Source organism: Aethalodelphis obliquidens, unplaced genomic scaffold, assembly GCF_003676395.1.
Source record: "Aethalodelphis obliquidens isolate GAN/ISIS:26980383/991018 unplaced genomic scaffold, ASM367639v1 scaffold70, whole genome shotgun sequence".
Classification (NCBI taxonomy): Eukaryota; Metazoa; Chordata; class Mammalia; order Artiodactyla; family Delphinidae; genus Aethalodelphis; species Aethalodelphis obliquidens.
Genome location: NW_020838014.1, coordinates 6,136,866 through 6,156,456, shown reverse-complemented (window position 1 = coordinate 6,156,456; position 19,591 = coordinate 6,136,866). Strand labels below are relative to the sequence as shown.

Below are 19,591 nucleotides of genomic sequence, written 5' to 3'. Positions count from 1 at the left end.
CAGCAATTAGAGAAGAAAAAGAAATAAAAAGAATACAAATTGGAAATGAAGAAGTAAAATTGTCACTGTTTGGAGATGACATGATACTATACATAGAGCATCCTAAAGGTGCTACCAGAAAACTACTAGAGCTAATCAATGAATTTGGTAAAGTAGCAGGATACAAAATTAATGCACAGAAATCTCTTGTGTTCCTATATACTAATGATGAAAAATCTGAAAGAGAAATTAAGGAAACACTCCTATTTACCATTGCAACAAAAAGAATAAAATACCTAGGAATAAACCTACTTGAGACAAAACACCTGTATGCAGAAAACTATAAGACACTGATGAAAGAAATTAAAAATGATACAAACAGATGGAGAGATATACCATGTTCTTGGATTGGAAGAATCAACATTGTGAAAATGACTATACTACCCAAAGCAATCTATAGAGTCAATGCAATCCCTATCAAACTATCAATTGCATTTTTCACAGAACTAGAACAAAAAATTTGACAATCTGTATGGAAACACAAAAGACCTCGAATAGCCAAAGCAATCTTGAGAAAGAAAAACGGAGCTGGAGGAATCAAGCTTCCTGACTTCAGACTATACTACAAAGCTACAGTAGCCAAGACAGTATGGTACTAGCACTAAAACAGAAATATAAATCAATGGACAGGATAGAAAGCCCAGAGATAAACCCATTCACATATGGTCACCTTATCTTTGATAAAAAGAGGCATGAATATACAATGGAGAAAAGACAGTGTCTTCAATAAGTGGTGCTGGGAAAACTGGACAGCTACATGTAAAAGAATGAAATTGGAAGACTCCCTAACACCATACACAAAAATAAACTCAAAATGGTTTAAAAACCTACATGTGGGCTTCCCTGGTGGCGCAGTGGTTGAGAGTCTTCCTGCCGATGCAGGGGACACAGGTTCATGCCCCAGTCCGGGAAGATCCCACATGCCACAGAGTGGCTGGGCCCGTGAGCCATGGCCACTGAGCCTCTGCGTCCGGAGCCTGTGCTCTGCAACGGGAGAGCCCACAACAGTGAGAGGCCTGCATACCAAAAAAAAAAAAAAAAAAAAACTAAATATAAGGCCAGACACTATAAAACTCTTAGAGGAAAACATAGGCAGAACACTCTATGACATAAATCACAGCAAGATACTTTTTGACCCACCTCCTTGTGTAATGGAAATAAAATAAAAAATAAACAAATGGGACCTAATGAAACTTAAAAGTTTTTGCACAGCAAAGGAATCCATAAACAAGACGAAAAGACAACCCTCAGAATGGGAGAAAATATTTGCAAATGAAGCAAGTGACAAAGGATTAATCTCCAAAATATTCAAGCAGCTCATGCAGCTCAATATCAAATAAACTAACAACCCTGTCCAAAAGTGGGTGGAAGACCTAAATAGACATTTCTCCAAAGAAGATATACAGATTGCCAACAAACATATGAAAGGATGCTCAACATCACTAATCATTAGAGAAATGCAAATCAAAACCACAGTGAGGTATCACCTCACACTGGTCAGAATGGCCATTATCAAAATATCTACAAAGAATAAATGCTGCAGAGGATGTGGAGAAAAGGGAACCCTCTTGCACTGTTGGTGGGAATGTAAATTGATACAGCTACTATGGAGAACAGCATGTAGGTTCCTTTAAAAACTAAAAATAGAACTCCCATATGACCCAGCCTTCCCACTACAGGGCATATGCCCTGAGAAAACCATAATTCAAAAAGAGTCATGTACCACAATGTTCACAGCAGCTCTATTTACAATAGCCAGGACTTGGAAGCAAGCTAAGTGTCCATCGACAGATGAATGGATGAAGAAGATGTGGCGTATATATTACAATGGACTATTATTCAGTCATAAAAAGAAATGAAATTGAGTTATTTGTAATGAAATGGATGGACCTAGAGTCTTTCATACAGAGTGAAGTAAGTCAGAAGGAGAAAACAAATACCATATGCTAACACATATACATGGAATCTAAAAAAAAAAGAATGGTTCTAATGAACCTAGTGGCAGGACAGGAATATAGACACAGACGTAGAGAATGGACTTGAGGATACGGGGTGGGGGAAGGGTAAGCTGGGATGAAGTGATAGAATGGTATTGACATATATACACTACCAAATGTAAAATAGCTAGTGGAAAGCAGCCACATAGCACAGGGAGATCAGCTCAGTGTTTTGTGGCCACCTAGAGGGGTGGGATAGGGAGGGTGGGAGGGAGATGCAAGAGGGAGAGAATATGGGGATATATGTATATGTATAGCTGATTCACTTTGTTATACAGCAGCAACTAACACAACAATGTAAAGCCATCATATATAATCAAGATGTTAAAAAAAAAAAAAGAAAAAGAAAACAAATAGAAATTTGGAAGATTCAAATCTGACCTAATCAGTAATGACATTAAATATAAATGGATTAAACAACCCAATCAAAATGCAGATATTGGAAGAATGGATTACAAAGCATGACACAACTGTATGCTGTCAACAAGAGATACACTTCATGGTGAAAGACACAAATAGGTTGAAAGTAAAAGGATAAAAAAGATATACCTGCAATAAGTAATTGAAAGGGAACTTGAGTGGCTATACAAATATCAGACAGAATAGACTTTACAACAAAATATTACAAGAAACAAAGAGGGTATATTATAATAATAAACAGATTACTCCATCAAGAAGATGGCAACTACAAACATATTATACACTAACAACAGAGCCCAAAACACATGCGTATTTCCAGAGTTGTGCACTATACAAATTAACGTGTCCAGTTAAATAGTAAAAATTGGCATATTTAAAAGGAGAAATAGACAATTCAACAATAATATTTGGAGACATTAGTACCTCACTTTGAGTAATGGATAAAAGAATAGATAAAATCAAGAGAATAATAAGACTTAATCAGCAGAATAAACCATGCAGACCTCCTAGACATGTATAGAACACTCCACTCAGTAATAGAATACATTATGCTCAAGTGTAAATGGAACATTGTCCAGGAAAGACCATGTGTTACACCACAAAAAAGTCTCAATAGATTAAAAAGAATTGAAATCATACAAAATATGTTCTCCTACCACAACGGAATGAAATAACACACAATGGAATCAATAACAAAAGGAAGTTTGGGAAATGCACAAATATGTGAAAAATAACACTAAGAATAAATCACAAGGAAATTTAAAAATACTTTGAGATGACTAAAAATGACTAAGAATAAAATTAACATACCAAAACTTAATTGAAGCAGCAAAAGCTATATATATATAGCTTTAAATGTCTATATATATATACATATATATATATATCTTTAAATGTCTCTCTCTACTATATATATATATATATATATATATATATATATTAGCTTTAAATGTCAAAATGCCCATATTAAAAATGAAGATCTTGAATCAATAACCTAACTTTCCACCCTAAGAAACTAGAAAAAAGAAGGCAAACTAAACGCAAAGCAAGCATATGGAAGTAAATAGTAAAGATTAGAGTAGAAATAAATGAAAAAATAGAGAAAAATCAGCAAAACCAGAAGTTGGTTCTCTGATAAATCTTTAGCTGGACTTACAGGGAGAGAAAGACAGACAAACAGAAGGAGAAAGAAGGGGTTGGGAGAGAGAAGACTCCAATTACTAAAATTAAAAATGAAAGAGAAGACATTACTACCAACCTTACAGAAATAAAAAAGATTATAAAGAAATACTGTGAACAATTATACATCAACAAATTAGATAACCTAGATAAAATAGATTTCTGGAAAGGCACAAACTACCTAACCTAACTCGAGAAAAAATAAAATATCAGAATAGACCTAAAACAAGTAAAGAGATTGAATTAATAATTTTAAAACTTGCAGACAGCAAAGCCCAGGCCCAGATGGCTTCATTGGTAAATTATACCAAACATCTATGGAAGAATTAACACTGAACAATCTTTCACAAACTCTTCCAAAATATAGAAGAGACAGACAGTAATAAGCGTTAGTGAGGATGTGAAGAAATGTAAAACCCTCATTAATTGCTAATGAGAATGTATAATGGTGCAGTCACTTTGGAAAACAGTTTGGCAGTTCTGCCAAAAATTAAAAATAGAGTTCTCATACAACCCAGCAGTTCTACTCCTGGGTAGATATCCAAGGGAAATAAAACATATATCCACACAAAACTTATACACAGATGTTGATTGCAGCATTTTTAATAATAACAAGACTGTGAAACAACTCCAATGTCCATCAACTCATGAATAAACAAAATTTGATATATCCATACAATGGAATATTATTCATCCATAAAACAGAATGAAGTTTTTTTAGATTTTATTGATTTTAATTCAATTTTTATTTTATATTTTAATTTTAATTTTCTATTGGAGTATAGTTGACTTAAAATATTGTGTTAGTTTCAGGTGTACAGCAAGGTGAATACATATACATATATTCTTTCTTTCTCAGATTCTTTTCCCATATAGGTTATTACAGAATATTGACTAGAGTTCCCTGTGCTATACAGTAGGTCCTTGTTTATTATCTGTTTTATATATATTAGTGTGTATATATTAATCCCAAACTTCTAATTTATCCCTCCTCCAACCTTTCCCCTTTGATAACCGTAAGTTTGTTTTCAAAGTCTGTGAGTCTGTTTCTGTTTTGTTAGTAAGTTCATTTGTATCTTTTTTTTAGATTCCACATATAAATGATATTTGTCTTTCTCTGTCTGACTTACTTTACTTAGTATAACAATCTCCAAGTCCATGCATGTTGCTGCAAATGGCATTATTTCATTCTTTTTATGGCTGAGTAACATTCCATTGTATATATGTACCACATCTTCTTTATCCATTCCTCTGTTGGTAGACATTTAGGTTGTTTCCATGTCTTGGCTATTGTAGATAGTGCTGCAGTGAATATTGGGGTGCATGTATCTTTTTGCAGTATAGTTTTCTCCAGATATATGCCTAGGAATGGGATTGCTGGATCATATGGTAGTTCTATTTTTAGCTTTTGAAGGAACCTCCATACTGTTCTCCATAGTGGTTGTACCAATTTACATTCCCACCAACGGTGTAGGAGGGTCCCCTTTTCTCCACACCATCTCCAGCATTTATTGTTTGTAGACTTCTGGCGATGGCCATTCTGACCTGTGTGAAGTGATACCTCATTGTAGTTTTGATCTGTCTGCCACAAGCCAACCCCTTCCAATGGCCCTCGCTGCACAGGCTGGGACACCTCTCCCTGCTCTGCCCCCACCATGGAAAGTTAAGTTTGAAGAGGGGGGAACAGAGAAACATGGACATGAAGAGGAACATCCATCTGGAGCTGAGGAACTGAACACTGGCAGCTGTTTGAGAACTTATCCTGGACAATTGCAAATCAAATGATGGGAATATTGAGGGCTTTATGGCTGAATTTGTGAACTTAGAGTTCCTCAGTTTAATAAATGTAGGCTTGATTTCAGTTTCAAATCTCCCCAAACTACCTAAATTGAAAAAGCTTGAGCTCAGTGACAGAATCTATGGAGGTCTGGATACGTTAGCAGAAAAACTTCCAAATCTCACACATCTAAACTCAGGTGAAAATAAACAGAATGAAGTATTGATACACGCTACAACATAGATGAATCTTGCAAACATTATGCTAAGTAAAAGAAGCCAGACAGAAGAGGCCACATGTCACGTACTTCCATTTATATGAAATGTCTGAAATAGTCAAATCCATAGAGACAGCAGATCAATGGTTGTCAGTGGCAGGAGTGATGCAGAGTGACTGCTAATGGCATCAGGGTTTCTTTGGGGGGTGATGAAAATGTTCTGGAATTAGTGATAATGTTTGCACAAGTTTTTGAATATACAAAATCCACTGCATATACACTTTAAAATAGTGAATATATGACATGTGAATTACATCTCACAAAAAGAGTCTATCTGAACCAGAAGTCATTACACAAAAGCTATTACTTAAGGACTGTGTCAGCCACCATAGGAATAACGATAAACAAAAGCTTCTAAAAGCATTTGTCCCATAGCTTTTACCCTCTTGGAGATGATAAGGTACAAAGCAATTACTTGGAAGAAATATTAAAGTGAGTAGATAAAATGTGAGACACAGGAGCAATTATATCCTAATCAGTCTGACTCCTTATTAAGTAGTCCTTCCCAAAACTTAAGTCTTCTCTTGTTTTCTTCCTGGAGACGCAGTTTGTGTCTGGGTTCTATGGATAATTTTTTTCCTTAAATGATTTTATAAATCCCTCAAATCAAACAAGAAATTTTTAATAATATCTCTCTTCCTGTTACCCTTCCAGGTGTTACCTCCAAACACAGGCTGTCTTCATATTGATAGGGACTGTTCAGCTATATATTGCCATGAATCAAGCAGTGAGATATACCATCCTTTTCAAAAACGTGAGCAGCTGAGAGCTAGCAGGTACATCATGAAGCACACATCAGAGGTTATCTGTGAGGTCATGGATCCCGAAGGAAACACCTTTCAGGTAAAGTGCATCATTATTATGGAGAGAGAGGCTAGGGCTTTGCTTTTGAGATATTTCACACAAGAGAGCTCCCCGGCTGGGCTTCCCTGGTGGCGCAGTGGTTGAGAGTCCACCTGCCGACACAGGGGGCATGGGTTCGTGCCCCGGTCCGGGAAGATCCCACATGCCGTGGAGTGGCGGGCGCCTGTGAGCCATGGCCGCTGAGCCTGCGCGTCCGGAGCCTGTGCTCCGCAGCGGGAAAAGCCACAACAGTGAGAGGCCCGCGTACCGAAAAAAAAAAAAAGAGAGCTCCCGTATAGCATTTTATCTTAGCTGCCTTGGGATTAGTTATCCACTAACTGCCAATACACTTTGGACAGCAGCAATGAATGTCAGTATCTTCAATTCTCAAGTGTACTTCATTAGGAGATAGCAAGTCCAACAATGAGGATGGTTGAAATGCTAAAGCCAAATAAGTAATTAGAACAAAAGGGAAAAAAGTTACTAACCATCTAAAAATAATGCCAACAAAGAAGAGTGATATAAATGCTCTGTATCTGGGTTCAAGTGAGAGAAAATACATGGGGCAGCAGGCAAGTCTGCTTAACTAGGCAGAGAATCCAAAGTGAGAGCTATCAGTTAGTGTGAGGGTTCCAGCAGGGCTGACGATGGGGTGTTGGGAAGCCTGGAGAGGTGCTTAGCTATTCAGTGGTAGAGCTCCATCTTCTGTTTCTCTGTCCTTCCTCTTATCTCTAAGCCAGGCATTGGCAAACCATGGCCACTTGTTTGTATGGGCCCATGAGCTAAAAATGCAGAGTGACTGCATTTTACATTTTTAAATGGTTGGGGGAAATCAAAAGGAGAAGAATATTTCATGACACATAAAAATTAAAAGAAATTCAAATTTCAGTGTCACTATAAAGTTTTACTGCAACATAACCACGCTCAATTGTTTACATATTATCTCTGGCTGCTTTTGCATATAATGGCAGAGTTGAGTAGTTGCAGCAGAAACTCTACAGCCAACAAACCCTAAAATATTTATTATCTGACCCTTGACAAAAAGATGTTTGCCAGCCCCTTCTCTAGGCAATTTTTTTTTTCACTCCTCACCCAGCGGTGGAATTTCATGTGTTGTCTGGCGGGTGGTGAAGTTACTTTTTAGATTTGGAACCGTACCACAAAGTCCCCAACTTTGAGATGCAGACAAGCCCTGATCCAACTTAGTTTTTCTGTGCTAAGTCAGTGAAATTTCACAGCATGAGTTCAGGCTGCTAAGAGATTTCAGTGTGCAAGAAACTGAAATTGAAACCTAAAGCCCAAACCCTCTGAGTTGAAACATGCAAGCCAAACATTATCCTAGACATTGATGCTCTTCTTGGGCATTCCCTTCAGTGGCCTTTCAGCCTGACCACACCATATCTAGACAGTAGTAATGGCTAGAACAATTCTTCTCATAGTGAGACTCAATCTGTCTCCCTGTATATCCATGAGTCCTATTTCTGTGCTTAGAATCCATACTGTCACTCTTAATATTTCAAGACAACCATCACATAAATAGCCTTCCCTCCATGTTTAAATTCCCAGTTCCCTGAACTTATCCTCAGAAGTTAAGTGAGTCCCCTGCCATCCTAGACACCTTCCTCTGAATGTATTCAGGTTTGTCTTCCTGTTTGTTTTCACAGTCTAGGTGTGGTTTGTAAGTGGAGATGTGCTACTAGCTTTTCACTTTTATTAATGCAATCTATACTTAGTGCACAATTCCTTACAAAGAAATATCCCTGATTTTCTGAGTAACCAAAAGATCACCTGCTTTCTCAAATGGGATCAAAAGAAATGTAAGTTTATGGCATTTTTCTTTTCTTTTAGTTGCTTATATACTATGTCCCTTAGGTCATGGCTGATGGTACTGCATCAACTATCCTACCTGAAAACAATTTGGAAGATGATTTAAATGCAAAAGCTGAAGGCTATGACACATTATCATCCACTCACCTTCGTAAGAATCATCTGCAAATCTATGGTGAACATGTCCCCAGGTAATATGATAAAAATAACACCATGACTTTTATTTTCAATTCCAAGTTCAAGGAGCATTTTAGCTGAATATGTCAAGGGATTAGATTTTTATTTCTTCAAATAGGTTTTTTATTATCTATGCTGATGGATCAGGAGTGGAACTTCTTCGGGACAGTGACATAGAAGAATACCTCTCCTTCGCATACGGAGACTCAACTACCGTAGTTCTTCAAGAGCCAGTACAGGAACAGCCAGGTAGAGAATCCAGACTGGAACTCATTGAGTCCCTTTACCAGCTCTCATCCTCCTTATCCAGTCTACCCCCGTGTCGTCTCTACTTTTTTCCCTTTGCTCGCTTTTCAACTCTACTTTTCACCTGGCCATGTCAACCTATTTATACAGTGATTTATGTTTGTACCACGCTTCATCTAAGCATCAACCTATATAAATTGTGTATGATCCCCCTCCTACCTATAAGCAGATTTGTATCTGCGTTTATATCTGTTAGGTATGTTTAGTTATGTACCTAGGTTCCTATTTATGTGTTTGTTTCATCTTGGTAGGGAAAAACAAAAGTGAGTTATCTTTCATAAGTTCATTTTTTATCATTTTGAATGTGTTGCCTTGGTGAATTCAGTACAAGAGGAGAAAGTACATTTCACGTGTCGGTTAGAAAATCAACCTGAAATATAGGATAAGTTACATATTATATTCATTGGGCATTTACATGTTTTCATCAATTTGAAAGAAATTAGTGTGTGATTAAAGGTTAGAGACATATATTGCACTAAGTAAGAGTCACTGTATATGTAACGTGTATTTAAACACAGGAAAAGAAAGACTTTCATGTTATCTATGTACCAAAGCAATGTGCTCTATCTAGGTTTATGTGTGTGTTTCCTTTTTATCTTTTCTCTGGTTGGTGGGATATATTTTGTGCTCATTTATGAATATGCCTGCATCTATGTACAATTGTATCTTTGAATGTATCAATGTACATTGCGTGATGTTATAAATTTGCTCTTTCTGTGTGAATATGAGGAGTGGGGAGCTCTGACTGGTGCAGTCTGTGTGTGGAACTGTAAGAGAATAGGAATTCATCTCAAATTGCTTTGTTAGTTGTTCAACCAGCATCTACGTGAAAAACCACCATGTGCCAAACACTGACTGGGTGTTAGGAATACAATGGTGAGCTAAGACCGCAATGGACCCTGCTTTCACAGAGCTTAGACTTTAGTGAGAGAGATAGGCATTAAATGTATAGTCACACAAATAACTGTATCATTATAAATTGGGAAAAGATCTATGAAGTAAAGGAATATGATTCTATGAGAACATCTAACAGAGGAGCTGACATAGTCTAGAAGGCTTCCCTGAAAACACTGGAGCCAAGAGCTACTGGATAAGTAGGCATTAATTAAAATAGGAGGAGGAGCTTTCTTGGAAGACAGAATACAAAGCAGGAAGCTTAAAGCTTTGGAGGATAGGGGAAAAAAGGCTAAAGTAGGCAAAGTACAGAAGGGAAAATAGCGCAAGTTGAGTCAGGGGTGAGGCCTCTGTTTTATCCCATAAGCAATGGGAAGTCAAAGAAGATTTTACATCATGGGCTAGCATAATCAGTCACCCTGACTGCGGAGGGAGGTTCATTCAGAGTAGAAGTGGGCAGAAAAGTTAGTTGTCATTGTAGTCCAAAACAGGATGGCTCTGAGGGGAATAGTCTAAGGTAGGGTCACTGGAGGAGGAAGAGATAGATGAACTCAAGAAATGTTTAGTGGTAGAACTGACAGGACTTGGATGTGGTTTCCGAAGGACAGTGAAGTGTCCATTACTACTTTCAGGTGATCTAAATCCAGCTGTTTTAGGTGTTACCATGACTGCGTCTCTCCTTTCTTGTTAGACTGTAAGCTCCTTAAGCATAGTCATTGTGTCTGGCTTCTCAAAAGTGTTTGTTCGATTTGGTGAATACCTACTGGATTTCTCAGAATATTTCTGAAAGAGAAATGATCCTCTGATACCTCTCTGTGAACCAGGTGCCCTGAGCATCACTGTCCTTCGCCCTTTCCATGAAGCTTCACCATGGCTAATGAAGAAAGAGTTAGATACAATTGTTCCTCCTAATCTCCAGTCAAGGACATGGGAGATATTTCCCTCGGTTGAGGTACAAATTTTTCTGCTATAAAGTAACTATATTTGCATATCCATCTATCTGTGGGCCAGAGTTCAGCTCTTCTCCTGTATATTCACATATTTTCCTTCTTTTGTAAATTGTTAATGGGCTCAAGGAGTTTTATATTTGTAGATTTTAGAGAAATACACCTGACTAGTTTATCTCAGTTTTATTTCTTTTAGCCTACATCGCAGGCTTGAACGTCGTCCTATAATATGAAAATATGCAGTTTGAGTAACCCATTACTGATATTTTGCAATACAGAAACCTTCCCTCTCCCAATATTTATTTGTTAGTTTTAACACACAGTCTTAGGTCTTTCACTTTCCCTTTAGTCTCAATTTATTAATGCACAAACTGAGTATGTAAGAATAATGTGAAATATTAAATACAGGAACTTGCAACTGCAATTTTAAAAAGTAAGCATTGTAATTGTGGCAGCTTAGAGAAAGGCCCACCTAAGGTTTTGTAAAGAGTGAAAGAAAACATCTTGAGCAAGAATCATATAGTCCTGCATCTTGCCAGATTTGCCATTTCATTTTTTTTACACATTTATTGGAGTATAATTGCTTTACAATGGTGTGTTAGTTTCTGCTATATAACAAAGTGAATCAGCTATACATATACATATATCCCCATATCCCCTCCCACCCTCCCTATCCCACCCCTCTAGGTGGTCACAAAGCACCGAGCTGATCTCCCTATGGTGTGCAGCTGCTTCCCACTAGCTATCTATTTTACATTTGGTAGTGTATATGTGTCAATGCTACTCTCACTTCGTCCCAGCTTACCCTCCCCCCACCCCGACCTGTGTCCTCAATTCCATTCTCTAGGTCTGCATCTTTAATCCTATCCTGCCACTAGGTTCATCAGAACCATTTTTCTTTTTTTAGATTCCAAATATATGTGTTAGCATACGGTATTTGTTTTTCTCTTTCTGACTTATTTCACTCTGTATGACAGACTCTAAGTCCATCCATCTTGCTACAAATAACTCAATTTCATTTCTTTTTATGACTGAATAATAGTCCATTGTATATATATGCCACATCTTCTTTATCCATTCTTCTGTCAATGGACATTTAGGTTGCTTCCAAGTCCTGGCTATTGTAAATAGAGCTGCTGTGAACATTGTGGTACATGACTCTTTTTGAATTATGGTTTTCTCAGGATATATGCCCAGTAGGGGGATTGCTGGGTCGTATGGGAGTTCTATTTTTAGTTGTTTTTTTTTTTTTTTTTTGCGGTACGCGGGCCTCTCACCGTTGCGGCCTCTCCCGTTGCGGAGCACAGGCCCCGGACGCGCAGGCTCAGCAGCCACGGCCCACGGGCCCAGCCGCTCCGCAGCACGTGGGATCCTCCCGGACCGGGGCACGAACCCGTGCCCCCTGCATCGACAGGCGGACTCTCAACCACTGCACCACCAGGAAAGCCCCTATTTTTAGTTTTTAAAGGAACCTACATGCTGTTCTCCATAGTAGCTGTATCAATTTACATTCCCACCAACAGTGCAAGAGGGTTCCCTTTTCTCCACACCCTCTGCAGCATTTATTCTTTGTAGATATTTTGATAATGGCCATTCTGACCAGTGTGAGGTGATACCTCATTGTAGTTTTGATTTGCATGTCTCTAATGATTAGTGATGTTGCTCATCCTTTCATGTGTTTGTTGGCAATCTGTATATCTTCTTTGGAGAAATGTCTATTTAGGTCTTCCGCCCACTTTTGGACAAGGTTGTTAGTTTATTTGATATTGAGCTGCATGAGTTGCTTGTATATTTTGAAGATTAATCCTTTGTCGGTTGCTTCGTTTACAAACATTTTCTCCCATTCTGAGGGTTGTCTTTTCATCTTTTTTATGGTTCCCTTTGCTGTGCAAAAGTTTTTAAGTTCATTAGGCCCCGTTTGTTTATTTTTATTTTAGTTTTTATTTCCATTTCTCTAGGAGGTGGGTCAAAAAGGATCTTGCTGTGATTTATGTCATAAAGCATTCTGCCTATGTTTTCCTCTAAGAGTTTTATAGTGTCTGGCCTTACATTTAGGTCTTTAATCCATTTTGAGTTTATTTTTGTGTATGGTGTCAGGGAGTTTTCTAATTTCATTCTTTCACATGTAGCTGTCCAGTTTTCCCAGCACCACTTATTGAAGAGGATGTCTTGACTCCATTGTATATTCTTGCCTCCTTTTTCATAGATTAGTTGACCATATGTGCATGGGTTTATCTCTAGGCTTTCTATCTTGTTCCACTGATCTATATTTCTGTTTTTGTGCCAGTACTATACTGTCTTGGTTACTGTAGTTTGTAGTATAGTCTGAAGTCAGGAAGGCTGATTTCTCCAGCTCTGGTTTTTTTTTTGTTTTGTTTTGTTTCGTTTTTTTTGCGGTACGCGGGCCTCTCACTGTTGTGGCCTCTCCTGTTGCGGAGCACAGGCTCCGGACGCGCAGGCTCAGCGGCCATGGCTCACGGGCCTAGCCGCTCCACGGCATGTGGGATCTTCCCGGACCACGGCACGAACCCGTGTCCCCTGCATTGGCAGGCAGCCTCCCAACCACTGCGCCACCAGGGAAGCCCCAGTCTTTATTTTAAAGTCTATTTTGTCTGATACGAGAATTGCTGCTCCACCTTTCTTTTGATTTCCATGGAATATCTTTTTCCATCCCCTCCCTTTCAGTCTGTGTGTTTCCTCAGGTCTGAAGGGGTCTCTTGTAGGCAGCATATATACGGGTCTTATTTTTGTATCCATTCAGCCAGTCTGTGTCTTTTGGTTGGAGCATTTAATCCATTTGCATTTAGGGTAATTATCGATATGTATGTTTCCTATTACCATTTTCTTAATTGTTTGGGGTTTGTTTTTGTAGGTCTTTTCCTTCTCTGTGTTTCCTGCCTAGAGAAGTTCCTTTAGCATTTGTTTTAAAGCTGGTTTGGTGGTGCTGAATTCTCTTAGCTTTTGCTTGTCTGTAAAGGTTTTAATTTCTCCGTGCAATCTGAATGAGACCCTTGCTGGGTAGAGTAATCTTGGTTGTAGGTTTTCCCCTTTCATCACTTTAAATATGTCCTGCCACTCCCTTCTGGCTTGCAGAGTTTTTGCTGAAAGGTCAGCTGTTACCCTTATGGGGATTCCCTTGTATGTTATTTGTTGTTTTTCCCTTGCTGCTTTTAATATTTTTTCTTTATATTTAATTTTTGATAGTTTGATTATATGTGTCTTGGCATGTTTCTCCTTGGATTTATCCAGTATGTGAGTCTCTACACTTCCTGCACTTGATTGACTATTTCCTTTCCCATATGAGGGAAGTTTTCACCTATAATCTCTTAAGATATTTTCTCAGTCCCTTTCTTTTTCTTCTCTTCTTCTTCTGGGACCCCTATAATTCGAATGTTGGTGCGTTTAATGTTGTCCCAGAGGTCTCTGAGCCTGTCCTCCATTCTTTTCATTCTTTTTTCTTTATTCTGCTCTGTGGCAGTTATTTCCACCATTCTATCTTCCAGGTCACTTATCCATTCTTCTGCCTCACTTATTCTGCTATTGATTCCTTCTAGTGTATTTTTAATTTCGTTTATTGTGTTGTTCATCATTGTTTGTTTGCTCTTTAGCTCCTCTAGGTCATTGTTAAACATTTCTTGTATTTTCTCCATTGTATTTCTGAGATTTTGGATCATCTTTACTATCATTACTCTGAATTCTTTTTCAGGTAGACTGCCTATTTCCTCTTCATTTGTTTGTTCTGGTGGGTTTTACCTTGTTCCTTTTCTGGTGCATAGTTCTCTGTCTTCTCATTTTGTTTAACTTAGTGTGTTTGGGGCCTCCTTTTCTCAGGCTGCAGGTTCCTAGTTCCTTTATTTCTGGTGTCTGCCCCTAGTGGGTGAGGTTGGTTCAGTGGGTTATGTAGGCTTCCTGGTGCGGGGGACCGTTGCCTGTGTTCTGGTGGTTGGGGCTGGAGCTTGCCCCTCTGGTGGACATTGCTGCATCCGGTGGTGTGTTTTGGAGTGTCTGTGAACTTAGTATGACTTTAAGCAGCCTCTCTGCTAATGGGTGGGATTGTGTTCCTGTCTTGTTAGTTGTTTGTCATGGGGCGTTCAGCACTGGAGCTTGCTGGCTGCTGGGTGCAGCTGGGTCTTGGTGTTGAGATGGAGATCTTTGGGAGAGCTCTCACCAATTAATATTATATGGGATCGGGAGGTCTCTGGTGGTCTAACATCCTGGACTCAGCTCTCCCACCTCAGAGGCTCAGGCCTGACACCCAGCTGGAGCATGAAGACCCTGACAGCCACATGGCATGGAAGAAAAGGAAGAGGAAAAAAAAAAAAAAGAGCAAACAGAATGCCAAAAGAAATGGTAACAGCAAAACTAAGCAGACAAAATCACACAAAGAAACATACACAAACACACTTGCAAAAAGAAAAATAAATACGAACAGACAGAACCCCAAGACAAATGGTAAAAGCAAAACTAAACAGACAAAATCACACAAAGAAACACTCACACACACTCACAAAAAGAAAAACAAAAAAGTAAGAGGTCAACTAAACCAATAAACAAACCCACAAATGAAAACAAACACTAAAAACTAAACTAAGATAAACATAAATCCAAAAACAAATCGAACACAGAAAGCAAACCCAAGTCCACAGTTTCCCCCAAAGTCCACCACCTCAATTTTGGGAGGACTCGTTGTCTATTCAGGTATTCCACAATTGCAGGGTTTACCAAGTTGATTGCAGGGATTTAGTCTGCTGCTCCTGAGGCTGCACAGAGAGCTTTCCCTTTCTCTTCTTTGTTCGCACAGCTCCTGGGGTTCAGCTTTGGTTTTGGCCCCACCTCTGCATGTAGGCTGCCCTCAGTTATCTGTTCCCTGGCCAGAGAGTAGGCAGTTAAAGCAGCAGCTGATTAGGGCTCTTTTGTTCCCTCAGGCCAGGGAGAGCGAAGGGTACGGTAGTCACAATTGAGATGCCGGGAGTGCTTGCGGCAACAGAGGCTGGCGTGACATCGCAACAGCCTGAGGCATGCTGTGTGTTCTCCCGGGTTAGTTGGCCCTGGTGTGTTGCACAGGCTCCCAGCAGGGTGTGGGTAGTGACCTGTGCTTGCCCACAGGACCCCATATTTCAGTTTGGTGCCTATAAGCAACATGGTGAATGAAGATGATCTGAATTCTAGTCTTGGCTCTATCAGTTATTAATGTGGGACTTGGGAAAAGTCACACTGCATGTCTTAACTCCTTATCTGAAAAATGAAAAGACCACACCAAATGGTTTACTAAAACTATCTCCAAGTTGAAAATACTGCACTGTGAGAAATAATATACCACACCTGAGATTAATGAAGGAAGTTCATTCTCTTCCTCCACAGCTCCTATATCTATGACCTTCTATGCCCAGTGGAGTGGCCACCCAGGCAAGCCTCTGAGTAGCTATCACTGACGAGGCATTTGGCACTGAAGAGCAATTTATTTTATTTTATTTTATTTTTTTCATAAATGCTAGAGAGTGAGTGGAGAAAAGGGAACCCAACCCTCCTGCCCTGTTGGTGAGAATGTAAATTGATACAGCCACTATGGAGAACAGTGTGGAGGTTCCTTAAAAAACTAAAAATAGAACTACCATATGACCCAGCAATCCCACTACTGGGCATATACCCTGAGAAAACCATAATTCAAAAAGATACATGTACCACAATGTTCATTGCAGCACTATTTTCAATAGCCAGGACATGGAAGCAACCTAAATGTCCATCAACAGATGACTGGATAAAGAGATGTGGCACATATATACAATGGAATATTACTCAGCTGTAAAAAGGAATGAAATTGAAGAGCAATTTAAAATGAAACACATCAAAGCACCACCACTCCTGAAAATCAATTACAAGGAGAAGATAGAGATGTTAATCTACTCAAGGCACATGTTTCTGCCCAAGAGATCCCAGGAAGATTCTAGTGGCATGCTTAATCTAGAATGAGCTCAAAGACCTCCCGGATCTATGGGACGATTTCTCTCTCAAAGGATCTCTCCAGGTCAAAATGAACATGGAACCAAAAAGTTAAAGATTGTTAATTCCAAGTGTCTTAGGCTCCCTGTGGATTTTAAGGAATAGTTGCATGCATTTGGCATAACCGAGGCTGCTGCTGCCTCACCATGGCAACAGCATGGCTTAGCATTCCCCTAAATGCTATCCAGTGGGACATCAGGCAACAGGATTTTTAAATATCCTTATTCTTGGTAACATATTTAAAGAGGAAAACTTGCCCAGTTCTGTTCCCAATTTCCCTCCTATTTGCAAACCTTTTTGAGAGCAGGGATACATTTTTTCACTGTGGTATTCCCTAACGAGTGGTTCCTAGCATAGAGTGTCTACATAATAAGTACTCGGTGGAAAAAACAATTCTAACGGTAAAATATTCTCATTTGTTTGGTGGTTGTTTTGCTTTGTTTCGTTAATAGAAAAAAACTCCAGGACCTCCATTTGGCACTCAGATTTGGAAGGGCCTCGACGTTGGGTCCAAACAGTTAATGAGCACCCCAGCCCCTATACGGAAGAGCCCCAGTGTGCTACAGATACGCCAGTTCATCCAGCACGAGGTCATAAAGAATGAGGTGAAATTGAAACTGCAGATTTCCCTGAAGGTAATGGAATTCTGGTAACCTGACCCAAAAGAATCAGGAACAGAGCAATCATTCTTCTTGGTTTCCTGAGGAACCTGAAATTATGTAATTCTGCCAATATTTATCTAATGCAACACATAAATGTCAATCTTCTAGAGGGTAGGAGGTGGAAAAGGCAGAAAATGCTTAATGGTTCCCATAAGGTATAGGAAGTATTGAGGCCCCAAAGACATTGAGAAGATAGGTAACTTTTATATGTGATTGCAATGTCGTCCTCCTCCCCTCTCAGTATATGGAAAACTGATCTAGTGACCTCTGGAAAAAGGTAGAACTGCATATTAACTTGATACTTGTCAGAGGAAGAAAAGGATTATTGGTTTTGGGAAATAGTCTAAGAATTTGTACATATATAGTTAACTGTATAAGCATATCTATAACATCTCACTGTCAAGTGTGTCAGCTCTCTCAGAACAGGTATCATATGTGTTTTGTTTATGGTTATATACCCAATACCTGGCATACAGCAGGGGACCGTTATCTGTGAAAACAGATCAAATATTTATGCAAAAGGTAAAGTATATTTCTCTTGGAAGCAAAGGCATGAACTGAGTAACTTACATTCATAGATCTCATCATAAAGGCCATACCTGGAAAGGACTCTAGAAATCATCTAACCCAACTCTGTCCATTTTATTGATGAGGACACTGGAGCACTGAATGAGAAGCTGGGCCTCTCTGAGGTCCTCAGACGATTCTAATGTCCTGTGGCTCTTAAAGCTTTGCTTTTGGACTTTTCAGGTCTTTGTTTATTAACGTATTAAGGAAAAGCCTTTCCAGATTGCTTGACCAGTAACTGGTTGTTAAGCCTTGTGAACTTACATATTCTTAACCTTTTTGTAATATTTCAAGCTGATGTTGGCTATTCTGTGTCTCTCTCTACCATATTTCTGCATTTTATTGATCTCTTTTATTCTACTGATTTAGGATTATATAAACCATATTCTAAAGAAAGAAGATGAGCTACAGGAAATGAGAGTTAAAGATTCCAGAACTGAGGAGGAGAAAGCCAAGGCTGCAGATCTCCTCAAGCTAGTTATGGTGAGAAAGAAATGTTTTTTACTCTAGTGGTTTTACTATTGTTTCAATATTAAATGCTTTGAGACAAAATATTGTAAATAATAGCTGTTTCTGCCACTTCTATGAAGCATTTTCTCCCTCCTTATAATTTCTTATTTCTGTGGAACTCTGATCCCTTATATATATCGAATTTTCCAAAAGCTTTTTAGGCTCTTCCTTAAATCATAAATAATTCTGAAGGCTCTTAAATAAAAGTTTTTATTATCTTCAGAGAAACTGACATTCATTGAAATGTCTTATGAATTAATGAATGAAATAGGAAGAAGGAAGAAAAATCAACTTCTACACTTAAAATGATTTCCATTTTTAGAAATTTGCTAAGTGAAAGAAATGACTAAAAAAAATCATGTCACTTTTTGTATTGGCATTAAAAAACTAATTCATTTTATAGTAAGTTCCATAAAAGATCAATTTGATCACATAAGGAATCCTTCTAAACAAAGTAAATTTTGTATGTAATATAATCATCATCATTAAGGAACTCTATCTTCATTTCAGTCTTTCCCTAAAATGGAGAAAACTACAGAAAGTCGTGATACTGAAGGTAATTACATTTAATATTTTTGTGCAAAATAGTTACAGATTGCAAAGGAACAATCTTAAATACACTTCTCAGTTATTCTCTCATCTGATAGCAAAGTACCATGTACATATTTCTGTTGTCATATTGGCCATGTTGTATTGTAATGATTTTTTTTATATATTTTTTTCCTGCCTAAATTGTGAGATCCTTCAAACCATGATTGCCTCTAATTTATCTTTAACTATCACATGTTGAATGATAAAAGTTGACATTTGGCTTTTAAGTTAGCCTCAACTTGCATTTAGAACATAGCAAATATACAGGAAGGAAACAGTCAACCAACCAACACTCTACTCCCAATACACACACACACACACACACACACACACACACACGCACACACAGAACTTTGGAGCAACTACACAGGTATCACCAAAACCTTGCACTGTTTTGCACTATATGTGGCCCAAGCAGTCTACTCTTGGAAAGCTTATTTATGTGAGGAAATATACAGCCCCAACAAACTTGGTTATATGGTTTCATAGTTCACAGAAGACAAGCAGTGGAGAATTTTTGTGGTTTGGGGTTTTCTTTTCTATTTTGGTCATATGACAAAAGTCAGAAACTGGCAGCC

The 19,591-nt window shown here is 38.5% G+C and overlaps 1 protein-coding gene across 1 annotated transcript in view; it reads left to right on the top strand.

Moving 5' to 3' along the window:
* Positions 1-19,591, top strand: part of SPAG17 (sperm associated antigen 17) — a 218,300-nt gene that overhangs the window by 164,937 nt on the left and 33,772 nt on the right. The window contains 7 exon segments of the mRNA XM_027091011.1: positions 6,344-6,532; positions 8,405-8,550; positions 8,655-8,785; positions 10,561-10,688; positions 17,136-17,318; positions 18,282-18,395; positions 18,933-18,978. Coding sequence (XP_026946812.1) covers positions 6,344-6,532; positions 8,405-8,550; positions 8,655-8,785; positions 10,561-10,688; positions 17,136-17,318; positions 18,282-18,395; positions 18,933-18,978 — 937 coding nt within the window.